This window comes from Podarcis tiliguerta (genome assembly GCF_965153285.1).
Source record: "Podarcis tiliguerta genome assembly, chromosome: 1".
NCBI classification, from domain to species: Eukaryota; Metazoa; Chordata; class Lepidosauria; order Squamata; family Lacertidae; genus Podarcis; species Podarcis tiliguerta.
Genome location: NC_139534.1, coordinates 87,562,768 through 87,576,747, shown reverse-complemented (window position 1 = coordinate 87,576,747; position 13,980 = coordinate 87,562,768). Strand labels below are relative to the sequence as shown.

The window sequence follows — 13,980 nt, the reverse complement described above, 5'->3', positions numbered from 1 at the left end:
TCAAGCATTTCTTTATCAAAATATTTTCACATGTGCTAGGCTCTCTTGTGGGACGCGGATGGCGCTGTGGGTTAAACCATAGAGCCTAGGACTTGCCGATCAGAAGGTTGGTGGTTCGAATCCCCGTGACGGGGTTAGCTCCCGTTGCTCGGTCCCTGCTCCTGCCAACCTAGCAGTTCAAAAGCACGTCAAAGTGCAAGTAGATAAACAGGTACCGCTCCGGCGGGAAGGTAAATGGCATTTCCGTGCACTGCTCTGGTTCGCCAGAAGCAGCTTAGTCATGCTGGCCACATGACCCAGAAGCTGTACTCCGGCTCCCTCGGCCAATAAAGGGAGATGAGCACCACAACCCCAGAGTCGGCCACGACTGGACCTAATGGTCAGGGGTCCCTTTACCTTTACCTAGCCTCTCTTGTAAATTTATTCTACACCTAAAGAGTAGGCCAGGGAGCACTTTAAAATCAAAGCAGTAGTTATCAGCTTTAAATCATGAAGTAAAGGTTTCAGAAAGCCTTATCAATAGCTAGTTACATTTTCAAAGGGAAGCTAAACCAGCTGCATCTTGTATAGAAAGCCGCATGGTTCTCTCTTCTTCTTTCAGTCCTATTTAAGGGGTTTCTCACCACAGCCACATGAGTTTCTGACTGCATTTTGTTAATCATGACACATGATCCTAGAGCACCTTTCTCTTCCACAAACATTCATTTTCTTTAATGAAGTTTTTTACACAAGTAGAATGATGTGGTAATATAGGATGCAATAATATCAAAAATAAACTGGTGACCTCTTAAAACAAGTAGAACTCATAAACAGTGTTCCTGAAAAAAATTAAATCAGTTGAACCATTTGGTATTTGATCTCAGGTTGGCAATATCCAGTCCACAACCGAAAGCAAAGCACTTACAGAAAAAAACTGAGAAGCCTAAGAGTTTGACACTAAGACTCAGAACGTTTCCTATTACCTAGACCTTTGGGACTAGAAGACAGAGCTATGCAGATCCACTAGCAGTCTGAACAATACTTCATTATGGACCTTAAAACTGAACAACTTTTCCGGAATTGAAGTGGGCCTAACAATTTTACTACAGAAAGGCAGGCAGTTCCCCAACTGTTGTTTATGAGTTATGTTGGGAGGTCCAGAATCCGACATATTAGGTTAAAAACAAATAACCATCAACCTTCACAAGAGAGGTGACAAAGCGATAGTAAGATAAAATCGCAACATAGGAATATATTTTATACCAATTCAGACTACTGGTCCATCAAGCTTGGTACAACCCACACAGACTCCAGAGTTTCAAGCAGGATTCTTTCCCAACCCTTCCTAGAGCTGCCGGCATTTGAACCTGGGGCCTTTTGCATAAAAAGCATGTGCTCTCCCACTCAGCTTGGCCCTTCCCCAAATTAATGCATCCAAAGTATGACTGTTCCCCTTGAAGGGATCAATGACATTCCCAATAATCAGTCATCTTCAGAAGGCTGGAGCTGACTTGCAATAAACTTAAGCATAAGGGGGAAGCCTCGCTGGCAAACATCCATAGAGATCGCAATCAAAACACTCAAGAAAACTAGGTAACATAGGTTATATTTTTTTAACAAGCCACACAAATTCCACTTAAATAGGCATGGATTCGGACCAACAACTGAAGTGGTGACTGCTCATCTGAATCACAGCCAGCTAACTCCTGGATCACCCCACATTTCATATGAATTCCAGGAGTTGGAATTATCTCAGGGCTGTACTGCTCAGCTGAATTCGCTGTTCATACACGAGCTTTGCACACATAAGAGCAACATTAAATGTAACACCTGTTGAACCAAGTTCACCCACAAGAAGCAATCACACCTTTAGTACAGCATGTGAGACATCCTTTTCTAGTTCTTCTAGGAGAAGCAAGAACTCAGTTTCTCTCTGGAGAGCTTCTGGAACTGTTTTCTGGAATGATTGGAGGAGAGAGAGAAAAGAAATTGGAATATGTATTAGAATAGGTATGCAAATAAAATACCGTATTTTTCTGTGTATAACCCCCCCCCCCCCATGTATAACACAACCCCTATTTCGGGGGACTCAAATTGATGAAAATGGGGGAAGACGACCCCGTTTTTAACATTATTTTAGAGTAAAAAAACCTAGTCTTATATACAGAAAAGTATGGTATATCTAGTGAGAGCTTCTTGGTAGACATTTTAGATGCTTTAAAGCTTTTAGGAGCTGGGGAGATATTGCAACTTATTTCCCAGTCTACTTTGATACTTCCTGCTCAAATAGACTAATTTCAAATAGACAGGCATTCAGCCAACACCTTTTACTTGCCAGTACTTATAAACTAAATATTTGGTTCAATTAGTTTAAAAAATGACAGCTACAATCTAAGGGAACAATTTATGGGAACCTTGCAGAGAGCTGGAGGGTGGTGCTTGCAGAGAGCTGGAGGGTGGTGCATTGCCAAATCTAAAAGAATGTTTTTGCCCACTGGTTCAGTAAGACTGCCAACTTTCTTACTGAGTCAACTCCTATGACTATGCCAGCTACTTAGCACACAGAAACGAAGCAGAGGATTTTCTTATCACTTTATCCCCATGACAGAATCTATATCTGTGTAAGTTCTGCAAGTCAGTCTGCCTTTCAATGAACAAGGGCAGGAACATCAAAAACTTAGAACTGCCACTGGCGTTTTGCAAGAATTGAAAAGAAAGCATCATTATATGCATCGTTTTGCTATTTGAACAGAGCTAGCTATTTTGCATTGTGGCCTATCCATTCAGAATATCAACAGGACTTGCACTATCAAACTAATTGAAGAAGAGCATAATGTTACAGTCATAGCCAGGCATAGGCAAACTCAGCCCTCCAGATGTTTTGAGACTACAATTCCCATCATCCCTGACCACTGGTCCTGTTAGCTAGGGATCATGGGAGCTGTAGTCCCAAAACATCTGGAGGGCCGAGTTTGCCTATGCCTGGTCATAGCCAAAGCCTTTTTTAATAGCCTTCCCTTTTTTTTGTGTAATTACTAAAACAGCAGCAATTCTCAAACTTCATTGGGTGCTACAAAATTTCTCAAATTAGGACAGAAGTATGGCGCTGTGAGTAAAAGCCTCAGCGCCTAGGACTTGCCGATCGAAAGGTCGGCGGTTCAAATCCCTGCGGCAGGGTGCGTTCCTGTTGCTCGGTCCCAGCACCTGCCAACCTAGCAGTTCAAAAGCACCCCCGGGTGCAAGTAGATAAATAGGGACCGCTTACTGGCGGGAGGGTAAACGACGTTCCCGTGTGCTGCGCTGGCTCGCCAGATGCAGCTTTGTCACGCTGGCCACGTGACCTGGAAGTGTCTCCGGACAGTGCTGGCCCCTGGCCTCTTGAGTGAGATGGGCGCACAACCCTAGAGTCTGTCAAGACTGGCCCGTATGGGCAGGGGTACCTTTACCTTTTTTATTTTCTTATCTGGAATGGAACAGATTTTTTTTACCTGCTCCCATGCAAGCCACGTCTGCAAAACAAGGAGCCAAAACCAAGCAAGTTTTTGAGGACTGTGGTTCGATCCACACCTGCAAGGAGATATCCCCAAATTAGTCATTTTCCATACTAACTTAATTTATCTAGAAATCTCAGTAACTTTTGAACTGCAGCCCTAGCAAGAGCAGCTCATAACCCCCCAAAGCAATGGTGCTCAAAGCACACCACAATAGAATCCATTCTTGAACAAAGGAAATTCAAAGGGAGACTACAAGATGAAAGCAGTAAATGGCAGTATATCAAGAGGTTCAGCACTATTGCTTGTCTATGGAATTGCCACAATCATTTGTGATAACTGACTTACAAATGTCAGGATACCTGTGTTTTCAAACATTGTTTTCTGTGAATCGCCCCTGTTATGTAATTCTTACCATCTTCACATTTCTGCATTCCACTTCCTTCTTTCCTCAAAGTTCATAATCACTCTTCCCCTCTGCAAATATCTATGTTCCTACTATTCAGGATAACACTTAATGTATCCAATGGTGAACTGGAGTTGACAGAAGTCAATATCATAGTAAATTTGTTACTCAATAACCTTTGTTATTTGTGTTGCAAAAGATTAACACTGCTGCCCTTTTGAAATTAATAAGGAACACACTCAAAACATACTTTAAGGCTGCATTCACTTACCTGGGAATAAGCCCCACTGAAAATAATGGGACTTTCTTTGGTGCATCTATGTACAAAACTGCACTGTAATACTTTAAAACTTGCAACTTTTTCACACACTTTCAACTGTTAGTTACCAAAAGTCAATGTAGTGCTCACCTTAGATGAGAAGGGCAGACTATTAAAGCATGAAGGATCCTTTCCACTTTTTCACAGCCATCTTCCTGCCACCGGTGTAACTGAGGAATGCAGGCCTGTGCAAGTTCCCAGTCTTCCCTCTTCACACAATCACAAAAAAACCAGAAGAGCCGTTCCAGGGATGCAGATTCCTCCTTACCAAATGGATGCATCTTCCTGCTTCAAAATGCAAACAAAAGACTAGAACTCATCAGATCCTATTCTTAAATCATATCTGTCAAACATTCACTTACAATGCACTTCCTAAAATGAGAGATGGAAATTTACAGAAAGATTCATGTCTAGAAGTGGAACTTTAGTCTTTCCCCACACAAAGTTAGAATGTCTAGCAGGACAGACAACTAACCTAATATACTTGATTGTCCACATAAACAAACAAACAAACAAACAAACAAACACTTTTATAAAATAACAAGAATAGCAGTTGTCTTGTTTGCCCATTGAAAATCCGTCAAAACATTTGCAGGTAAACAGATGAGAGTGAAAACAGGAAAGTGGAAACTGCAGGTGTCTAGCCTTCCCTCAGGCCTAACAATAACAAGTTGAGAGACTAAGCTGATCTTGAGTGGAAATACAGGGGACAGTATGGATGCAAGGGAAGCAATAAAAAGGGGTTAAATCTTTGTGAGGATATGGAAATCTCTGAGGGGGGTGGGGTTGAGCCTGAGCTAGAGAGTGTTAGCAAATTCTGCATTAAGATGAGCAAAACCTTTTAGCCCAGCAAGAATTACTCCTGCAGGTTAAAAAAAAATACCAAAACTTTAAGTCATCTAGTGGACTCATTAATAAAGCAAGGCTCACTTATTATATCTGAACAGTTCTTATGGTGCCACATTTGACTTAACTGCTCTGTGGGAAACTTTCCACTGCCAAATAAACTTTGCCCAGCTACTCTATGATGAATCAAGCCCCCCTTGATCATGCAACTTGCTCCAATTCACATTTCAGTTTCTTAAAGAAGTACCTTGAGGGGCACTACTATTCAAGTATCAAGCTTAAAAGTAGGCACCTTCACTCAGAATTACGTCCCACCAAACAAGCTCAGTAGAGCTAACTCCAAAGAGGGCAAAGGAATGTAGCACTGACGTTCCGTGGCTGCTTTTTATACTTGACAACTTTGCTAAAAGGTTACTCTCATCACGTGGGCAACTGTTAACTTAAAAGCCTGGCTATATTTAAATAACCACCCGCAACAGTCTACTAGTGCCTTCCTCGCTCGTCTCGGCAAGCAAGCTGCCGTGCCCAAATCATGTGAACTTCTCCGCCTAAATACCCCCGGCAGGAGGCTCTCCTGCGTCCTCCTCCGAGTCTCTTCTCACCCAGCGGAGTTTTTCCTTTTCGCCCCCACCCTCCGCATACTTTCCCCCGGCATGCAAAGGCAGCGCAGGCAACGAACCAGCAACTCGTGCCTCGCATAGGACCCACCAGGAAGAGAGGTCCAACCGCCAGTAGAATATACTCGCCTCGTCTCAGGAGCTTATCCTACTGTCATCAGCGCTACCTGCACTCCCAGACAGAATCAAGTCCGGTTGCCGCGGCCATGTTGAAAAGCTAATCAGGTGATCGAAGCGACAGACGGAACAACCGGCTTATTGGGCAAGGGGGACGCCATCTTTCTCTAGGGCAACGAAGCCCAACAGTTGCCATCTCTGAAGCGGGCAAAAATATCACGTGTCTGGAAAGACAGGCGCTCGTGGTCCGCATAACGTACAATTTATTTACTGATTTTTAAAAATTTGTATTCACCCGAAGATCCCGTTCTCCCTTATCCTCTCTAGTTCGGTTGGCTGGGATTTACCCAGATTTACCATACACTCCTCCTTTATTCCACTAGCTGGCCGGATCCCTAGCTTTCGTTATAGAAAATAAAATAAGCTAGTGTCTCATCAGGCAAAACGTGTAGGCCTTCCGAGCCATTCTTTTTTTAAAAAAAACTACTGTAGCCTACTGTCATGTTTTAATGTTGCTAGCCAATGAAGCAAGTAATAGCTGTGACTGACATTTAGGAAAGCAGAGCACACAGACTAAAATGTTAGACTGACACACCTACTGTCTGGAACTTCTTGATTCATCTTGAAGTCTGGTGGCGACTTCAACAGAGAAATGGTTGTGGCTCTATAGAAAACAATTTTGAAATTTAGGGTTATTGCGTAGCTGTGATTGGGCCTGTGCACCCAAAAACAAAAGGTAGTAAGTCTCTCCAAGTCATCTTTTACATCAAGAAAATGGGTCACCCTAACATTTGCAAACATATTAAACAGTTAACATGCCAATAATTAATGCTAATAAAATTAATCATTAAGAGAATGTTGGGTATTTTATATGGCAAAGTGGTCTAATATTGTTATACTCATATTGCTAAGAGGGTGGAAGAGAGTACAGTAGTTTACTACAACCCTGCAGTGCAGTTCAGAGAATCCAGGACTGGTATATTTCAGGAAATACCTTTGTGGGACCTACATTACATGTGAATGCATCTAGTCCCTTTGGAGGGAGGTGACTCTTTTATTGTGTTTATTATTAGAGCTTCTAATAGCAAATAACTTTTTAGGTCAATGAAGACCGCAATCTCTCATACCTGGGAGTAAGTCCTGCAGAACTGAGTGTTACTTGCTTCTGACTGTATAGGATTTTGATGTGTAGGGTGAAAAAACTTGTTAAATTTTCATTTCATTGGGTGCCGTTTACTTCACCATTCAGGTCTGATCGTGAACTAATTTATTTCAGCCTTATTGTCAGTTTTAGTGCTGTTCAACACAGTGAATTTCATGTACTTCCAGGCATTATTTATTTATATGCCATTGTATGTGACAAGGGTACAAGTATATCCTCTAGTATATGTGTATAAAAACTGTTGTTGTTTTTGCACCTCTGAAGCCAGTCTTTGAAACTTACTGGTTGATCAATGGCAAAATGAACAAATTCCCCTATTCCCAAAGCATTATGTCAAATATTCTTCCCTCTTACTCTGTCCGGCATCCATCTGAAGATGTTGACTGTTGTGTGACTCAGCTATCTGCATGGGTGGTGTCTAACTGGTGTTTGCTAGAGATAATGTTCCCCACTACATCCTCTATTCTGGCTCTTTTGTTTGTTTTGCTTATAGGCAGGAAAAGAACAAAACTTTTTCCATAGACTTCTAAGAAGGCCTGAGTGTAACAGGCAAAAAAAAAAACCATGACGGAAAATGACAGGTGCACAACCGTAAGTATTGAAAAACCTACTTTCTACTTTCTTGCAAGCCTATTTATTTGTGTAAGTATGTAAAGAGGAAGAGGCGAATGAGTTTTTATTTAACTTATTCATTTTATTGTTACATCTCTTTGAATCCTGAAAAAAATATCAGATATGGATTTGCCTGCCAGTGCTAATCCCGTAAATGTCTTTGTTTGGCTGCAGCATTCACATTGTTCAGACAGAGTGCTATTACCGGTAAATGCTTCTGATGCATTGAAATCAGAAGCAGAAAAAGAGGGCTCAGAGAGTGGGAGGCGAGACAAACGAAACCAGTCTGTTACCCTTTGCGAATACAGCAGCATACATTTCCCCCAATTACCATATTGTAAATAAGCCAAGCGATTCTCTACCCATTTTAAGTGACTATGTCAGTGAAAGGTGTAAGTCAAGGCTGCAGTTCCTGCCAACCATGAAAATTATTAGTTGTGAGATAACATGGTTGTTTTAGATGTTTGAAACTGTTTTAAGTCCATTTTTTTTTTTTTTTTTTAAATCACTTGCCACCTTGGCAAGAAGGGCAGGATATAAATTTAAGAATAATAAATTGCCACGGAATGCAGTGAGACTTACTTCTGAGTAAATCCATTGAGAATCAGGCTGCACAAGAAAAGCTACTGCAAAGTACTTCTACGGATGGCATTTTAAGATTAAGATTCTATAGAAATAACTGGTTAAATTGAAAATGGAAAATGTTTTGCAACTGTGAGGCTTTAGCATAACCAATGACGGTCATGAAAACTTTTTAAAAATGCATATCAGGTAACCGCACCCATCCTTGTGGATGGCAGCGCCAGGAATCAATCTAGATTGAAAGCAGCATGCTAAAGACAAGCATGAACAATTCCGGACTGAGAAAACACTATATTTTTGTGCTACAAATGGCTTGGTGTTTGTGCAGGCATTGTGGTGCAGTACAGAATCAATCTGCAAGGAGCTTTTATTTTTGGAATGAACACTTTTCAGGAGCAAATAGTAGATCTAGATTGTTTGTGTACTATGTAGATAAAAACAAGCACTCAGTCTGCTTTGATTCTAGAATAAAATGTCATGTGCACAGCTTAAGAGTCATCCAGTACAGTACATTTTTGTACTAGCAGTTCATAATTGCTCTAGGAGGTGTTTGGACACACATTTCAAACATTCCAGATTACATTCCATTCTGTGATCAGTGCTTTTTCATTGTTTAGCAAGTATTCATGCGATAGGTCCCCTCACTCCATCTCTCCAAAGGACTGGAGGGAAAGAGTTCAAAGTTATGCCAGAATACGAGATTAGTGGTTTTGTCCTTGGAGTATTCAAGAAGGTTTCAATGAAGGATTGCTATGCCTCTAGTGAGCAAGGGATGTGGCACCTTTGACCATCCAGATGTTGTTGGACTCAAGAGCTCCCATCAGCTGCAGCCAGCATAGCCAATGGTTATTTTAATACATCAACATCTGGAGGGCCACAGGTGCATTATCCCAGTTGAGTAGCCATCTCTCTTAAACAGGATTTGGCAGTGGGTGTAGGGTGGGAGGAGATTGTAATGTTTCAAAAACTGTCAAAGTATTTACAACCAGAGACCATGCTTTAGCCTATAAATAAAAAAACAATAGTTCTGAAATAAGAGGCATATTGTTATGTGCTACCCCAATCTCTGAGTGGTGAGAAATTCCAGGAGTTCCAGTGCTTACCTATGGTTTGGCTTCCTTGAAATGAAAGTCAGTGGAGACGACACTTTCTTTAGGATCAGGGGCAGCATTTCCCATTTCATCGCTTGTGTCCTCCCCTGCAGTTTTATCCTCACAAAAGCCCTTTGAGGTAGCTAAGGAAGAGAGAGATGGGTCACCTATTGAGCTTCATAGCTTAGGATTTGACTCCGAGGCTGTGTATACACCATACATTTGAAGCACTTTACCTCTCACAGAACAACAATTTCCAGCACCCTTAATAAACTACAGTTCCTAGATTCTTTGGGGGGAAGTCATGTGCTTTAAATATATGTTGTGTGTACACAGCCACAGGTCTCCGTTTCCAGTCTGACATTGTAAGCATTGTATTACACTGACTGTTCACTACACATTTATTAAGTCTAGAGCAGGGGTCAACAACCTTTTCCAGCTGTGGGCCGGTCCACTAACCCTCAGACCATGTGGTGGGCTGGACTATATTTTGAAAGAAAATATGAATGAATTCCTATGCCCCACAAATAACCCAGAGATGTATTTTAAATAAAAGCACACATTCTACTCATGTAAAAACACCAGGCAGGCCCCGCAAATAACCCAGAGATGCATTTTAAATAAAAGGACACATTCTACTCATGTAAAAACACCCTGATTCCCAGACCGTCCGTGGGCCTGACTGAGAAGGCGATTGGGCTGCATCCGGCCCCTGGGCCTTAGTTTGCCTACCCCTGGTCTAGAGTAACCCAAGTGTGAAACGAGGTTATTCAACCTTTTCGGGCTTGAGGGTACATTTGGAACTGTTGGAGGTACCATAAATATCCATTTCATGGAAGAAAAACAGGTGATGCTCACCCACCCCCATAACATGCAAAACACCTAGTCCTCCCCGCAAACTCCCCCAAATAAAATCGAGACAAAAAAAAGCAGGCAATCTTTCTAAAAGTCAGCTCCCCAACCAACCAAAAGCCCAAAAAACTACTTTAAAAAATTGAGAGGGGTCAGGGCCTTGACAAGTGCCAAGGGGGCTGTCTGAAAATGATGTAGTGCCCACATTGTGGGCCCCAGGTGTAAAGGAATGCTTTCATGAGGCAGTGCAATCCTCAGCAAGACCTGCAGTCCAAGGTAGCACTCTTGCGTACAGCTATCTGGGTGTAACCCTCAGTGAACGCCAGTTAAACGGTTTGAGCTTCACATCCATTTTCCTTTCTCCTGCAGGGTGGCTCTTTGGATGAAAGGCTGTAGCTCAGTTGTAGGTAGAGCACTTGCTCTGCATGCATAAGGTCCCACGGTCAAATCCCAGCATCTCCAGAGAGGACTGGGAATGTCCACTGTCTGAAACCCTGAAGAGCCACTGCTAGTCACATTATTCCAGTACCGAGCAAGATGGACCAATAGTCTGACTTGGTATAAGACAGATTTCTATCTTGTTGTTTTTAATGCAGAGCTTAAAAGACAGGTACACCTAGGAAGAAAACTCCTGTATTACTATTAGTAATAGATAAATATGCAGCTTTGTATTTTATTGTACAGATGTCATTTTCAAACACATATTCAGAATTATTGTTTCCCCCATTAGGTGGAGAAATACGTCGGTGAGATTAAAGGAGGACTAAGGCCAACCATGAAAATCACTATTATGGGGGTAATATGCCCTGCCCCCAAGAGGCAAGTGTGTCAGCCGGCATTCTAGCAGCTGCTTCATGGATGTATCTGGCGATAATTGCTCATAGGTGCAGACCTATTGAGGAATAGCATTAGCTGGGCAAAAAGGGAGGGATGGTATTGTCAATATGGAGAACATCAGAGGAGCACTGAACATAATTCACTATTTTTGAGCACTGTAGCTCAACAGAGCATAACTGACCATTCTTAGCTCACACATCCAGACACTAGTCCCTTCCAATTCTAATATTCTATGATTCCATACTTAAGTCTCCTGTGAACCCAAAGTAATCACTCAGAAAGGTGGCTGCCTGCTGGAACTCTGCATGCTTCTTGCAATTCGCCTTCACTGGGGATGGGTAAACCTGCTGACCCATCTCTGCTTCAGTTGTGGCTGGAGCACTGAATCATCCTGATTCAACACAGAATTACCTCTACTGTCACCAAGGCTCCCCCTCCGCATGAGCCAGTGCTGTGTGCTTCCATCCTTCCCATTGGGAGGGCAGGGGAAATGGGTTGTAACTTTGCTATAATTGTTTGTTTGACTGGATCATTCCAACACTTCTGATGCAAAGATGGAAAAGAAATAGCTGTTCCCAGAGGAGGCATTCCCAGAATAATGTCCCATGCACAGGGCCAGCCCTACCAGTAGGCAGAAAGCGGGAACCCAACTCCTTCTGTAGCCCCCAGCTGTTTCCTTCTGTTGCTGTTTTGTTCTGCCTTGTCCCTTTAATCTGGCCTGCTGCTTTATGTGCACTGCAAAAAGCTATCCCATCACCCCTGGTGCTGAAGGAAAATTAATCTGCATGTCTGGAGCTGTTTAAAATTTGCTTGAGTAGCCATGCTCAATGCATCATCGCCGCATATATCTGTGCTGTTTCTTACAGAGCTCTATGATGATGTCACACTAAAAAGGCAGGCTCTGTGTCATATCTGATGTATGTTTCTGGACAGCTCTCATAATGCTTTTTCAGGGTCTAGGCCAGTGCAGTTTAGCTATTTTTCTCCAATTGCAGCTGGAGGTAAGCATTTAATGCAGGGTTGGAGAACCTGTGGCCCTCCAGAGACATTGCTGGGCTCCCACCAACCCCAGTCTGCATGGCCCGTGGTGAAGGACGGTGGGAGCTGCAGTTCAACAGCATTTGGAGGGCCACAGGTTTCACATCCTTAGACTAGGCCATACTTACCCTGGAAACAAATATGACATTATAATGCCATGGCATGTGATAACTGAGCTCACTATCATGTTAGATTGCTGAATTGTTACTTATCACATGTTCATTCCTTCAAGTTTTTCAGTGACTTTGCTCTGTGACCCCATGGATGCCAATCTGGACATTGGGCTGTTGCTTGCGGTCAGCTTTCTTGAGAAATCCATTGTCCGGAATTCACGGATTGGTGGGAAATGGGGTAAAGAGGAAAAAACCATTCCTTACTTCCCATTTACAGCAGGGGAATCATTTAAGGTAATTTTACTTGATAGTATGGAAGACAGATATATAGATAATGATATAAACTGCCTAAGACCCTCTGGCCCAGTATTGTATTGTATTGTTTTGTATTATATCTGGCTCAGTTTTGTATTGCTGTATTGTTTTTAACACTCGATGGGGAGCCGCCCAGAGTGGCTGGGGAAACTCAGCCAGATGGGCGGGGTATAAATAATATATTATTATTATTATTATTATTATTATTATTATTATTATTATTATCTCCTTTGACTGACAGCAGCTCTCCAAGGCCTCAGGCAGATTTTCTCTTTCAACTCTTCTGATCATCTAACTATAGGAGCTTGGGACTAAAGTTGTGGTCGTGTTTGTAATAAACATGTCCTCTATTTGCTCCATCTGTATTTACAGGATCAAAAGGAAGACCATTTATTTATTTATTTATGAAGATATTACTAGGCTGTCAAGTCATAATAAAATATGGTTGTCATTTAAGTAGGACTTCCAGTGTAGTATTTCCAATTCATTTTCAAAAGCATCTACGCATAATCAAGTCCCATTAAAATCAATAAGCTTGCGACTCATTATTTTGTGGGTGCCCAACTTTATTGGGATTGCTGTCAGGCTCTGCCCCTGCCACCCATGGATCTAATTTGTTTTTTTCAGATGGAGCTCTTGTGCGAGCATCAGCAGATTCGGGTCTTGCTTGATGGACGTCAGCTCTGCAGTTTCACTCACCGCGTGCAGCCTATGCAAAGGGTGACAGCTTTACAAATCTCCGGAGACATCAAGCTCACCAAAGTGGCTTGAAGAAAAGAATATATAATCCCCTATCTCCCCTTGGTTGGTGAAGAAATGTTCTCCTTATGCCATTGGATGTTGTTCCTTACTTTTGCTCTTATGTGTGCTTCTTGAGATTTTAAATGAAGGCTGAGCTCTATAAATAGCCCTATTATACCTTGATAAGTTGCAGCAATATATTTCAATGTGCATTCTTTTCAAGCTGCAGCACTTTTGTCTATGGCTGTTTACACATCACCGGCTTAAAACTCAGATTCTTTTTCTCAATTCAGATTGAAGCTGGTTTGAGGGGAAACACATCAAAACACAGTATTTCATAAGAAATGACAGGATAGATATGAAGCGTAGCTATCATCATGTGTACACTATTTCTTAAACCAGCAATGGGAGGATGTAGAGTTAATGAGACTATGTACACAGCCTATGATAAGCTACCATATGGTAAAAGGCAGCACATATGTAGTTGTACTTTTTCCCAGCTGTACATCATTGGATCTGAAGCATTTTTGGTGTGGACAGTCATGCAGTGACAACGTGAAGAAAACAATGTGGTGAGAAATAGGAGCATTCTAATAAAGTAGTCCCTGTTCCACATCGTGTGCATACCCCAACATAAGGGTGGATCAGACTAGGAAGACAGGACTTTACATGCACCTTTTGTCTAACAGTTGCATTTTAAGAAGCAAATATACAGAATTTATATTAATTAGCCTCGAGGTGCAGCTCTCATCAAGCTTTCCTATGTGAGGGGGATGGTGAACATGGACTATAGCTCTCATCATCCCTGACCATTGGTTATGCTGACTGGGGCTGAAAGAAACTGGAGTCTCACAACATCTGG

The 13,980-nt window shown here is 42.1% G+C and overlaps 2 protein-coding genes across 12 annotated transcripts in view; one reads left to right on the top strand and one right to left on the bottom strand.

Moving 5' to 3' along the window:
* ZFYVE26 (zinc finger FYVE-type containing 26) overlaps positions 1–5,881 on the bottom strand; it is a 44,982-nt gene extending 39,101 nt beyond the window's left edge. For 2 of the 5 annotated variants that reach the window (XM_083456193.1, XM_083456195.1), the window contains exons 1-4: positions 5,750–5,875; positions 4,286–4,483; positions 3,468–3,546; positions 1,847–1,936 (exon numbers count right to left, since the gene is read on the bottom strand). In XM_083456193.1, coding sequence (XP_083312319.1) covers positions 1,847–1,936; positions 3,468–3,546; positions 4,286–4,476 — 360 coding nt within the window. In that variant the 5' untranslated portion in view covers positions 4,477–4,483; positions 5,750–5,875. Of the gene's footprint in view, positions 1–1,846; positions 1,937–3,467; positions 3,547–4,285; positions 4,484–5,749 lie in introns of all 5 variants that reach the window. The other 3 variants (XM_083456191.1, XM_083456192.1, XM_083456194.1) reach the window with 3 other exon arrangements.
* LOC310685597 (galectin-related protein A-like) lies at positions 5,778–13,314 on the top strand. 7 transcript variants are annotated; one of them, XM_083458309.1, is made up of 6 exons: positions 6,890–6,908; positions 7,431–7,528; positions 10,444–10,632; positions 10,805–10,893; positions 12,182–12,356; positions 13,005–13,314. In XM_083458309.1, the coding sequence occupies exons 4-6, from the start codon at positions 10,850–10,852 to the stop codon at positions 13,146–13,148; spliced, it is 363 nt and encodes a 120-aa protein (XP_083314435.1). In that variant the 5' UTR covers positions 6,890–6,908; positions 7,431–7,528; positions 10,444–10,632; positions 10,805–10,849; the 3' UTR covers positions 13,149–13,314. The 7 variants fall into 7 exon arrangements, with proteins under 7 accessions (XP_083314431.1, XP_083314430.1, XP_083314432.1 ...); XM_083458305.1 differs by lacking the exons at positions 6,890–6,908; positions 10,444–10,632 and adding an exon at positions 5,778–5,883; XM_083458304.1 differs by lacking the exons at positions 6,890–6,908; positions 10,444–10,632 and adding an exon at positions 5,913–6,020.
* The last annotated feature ends 666 nt before the right edge of the window (positions 13,315–13,980 follow it).

Coding starts and splice junctions, on each gene's coding strand:
- LOC310685597 (XM_083458305.1), top strand. CDS start 7,502: ATGACGGAAAATGACAGGTGCACAACC. Junction 7,529..10,804: donor AAAATGACAGGTGCACAACC/GTAAGTATTGAA, acceptor TTCCCCCATTAG/GTGGAGAAATACGTCGGTGA. Junction 10,894..12,181: donor ATATGCCCTGCCCCCAAGAG/GCAAGTGTGTCA, acceptor CATTCCTTCAAG/TTTTTCAGTGACTTTGCTCT.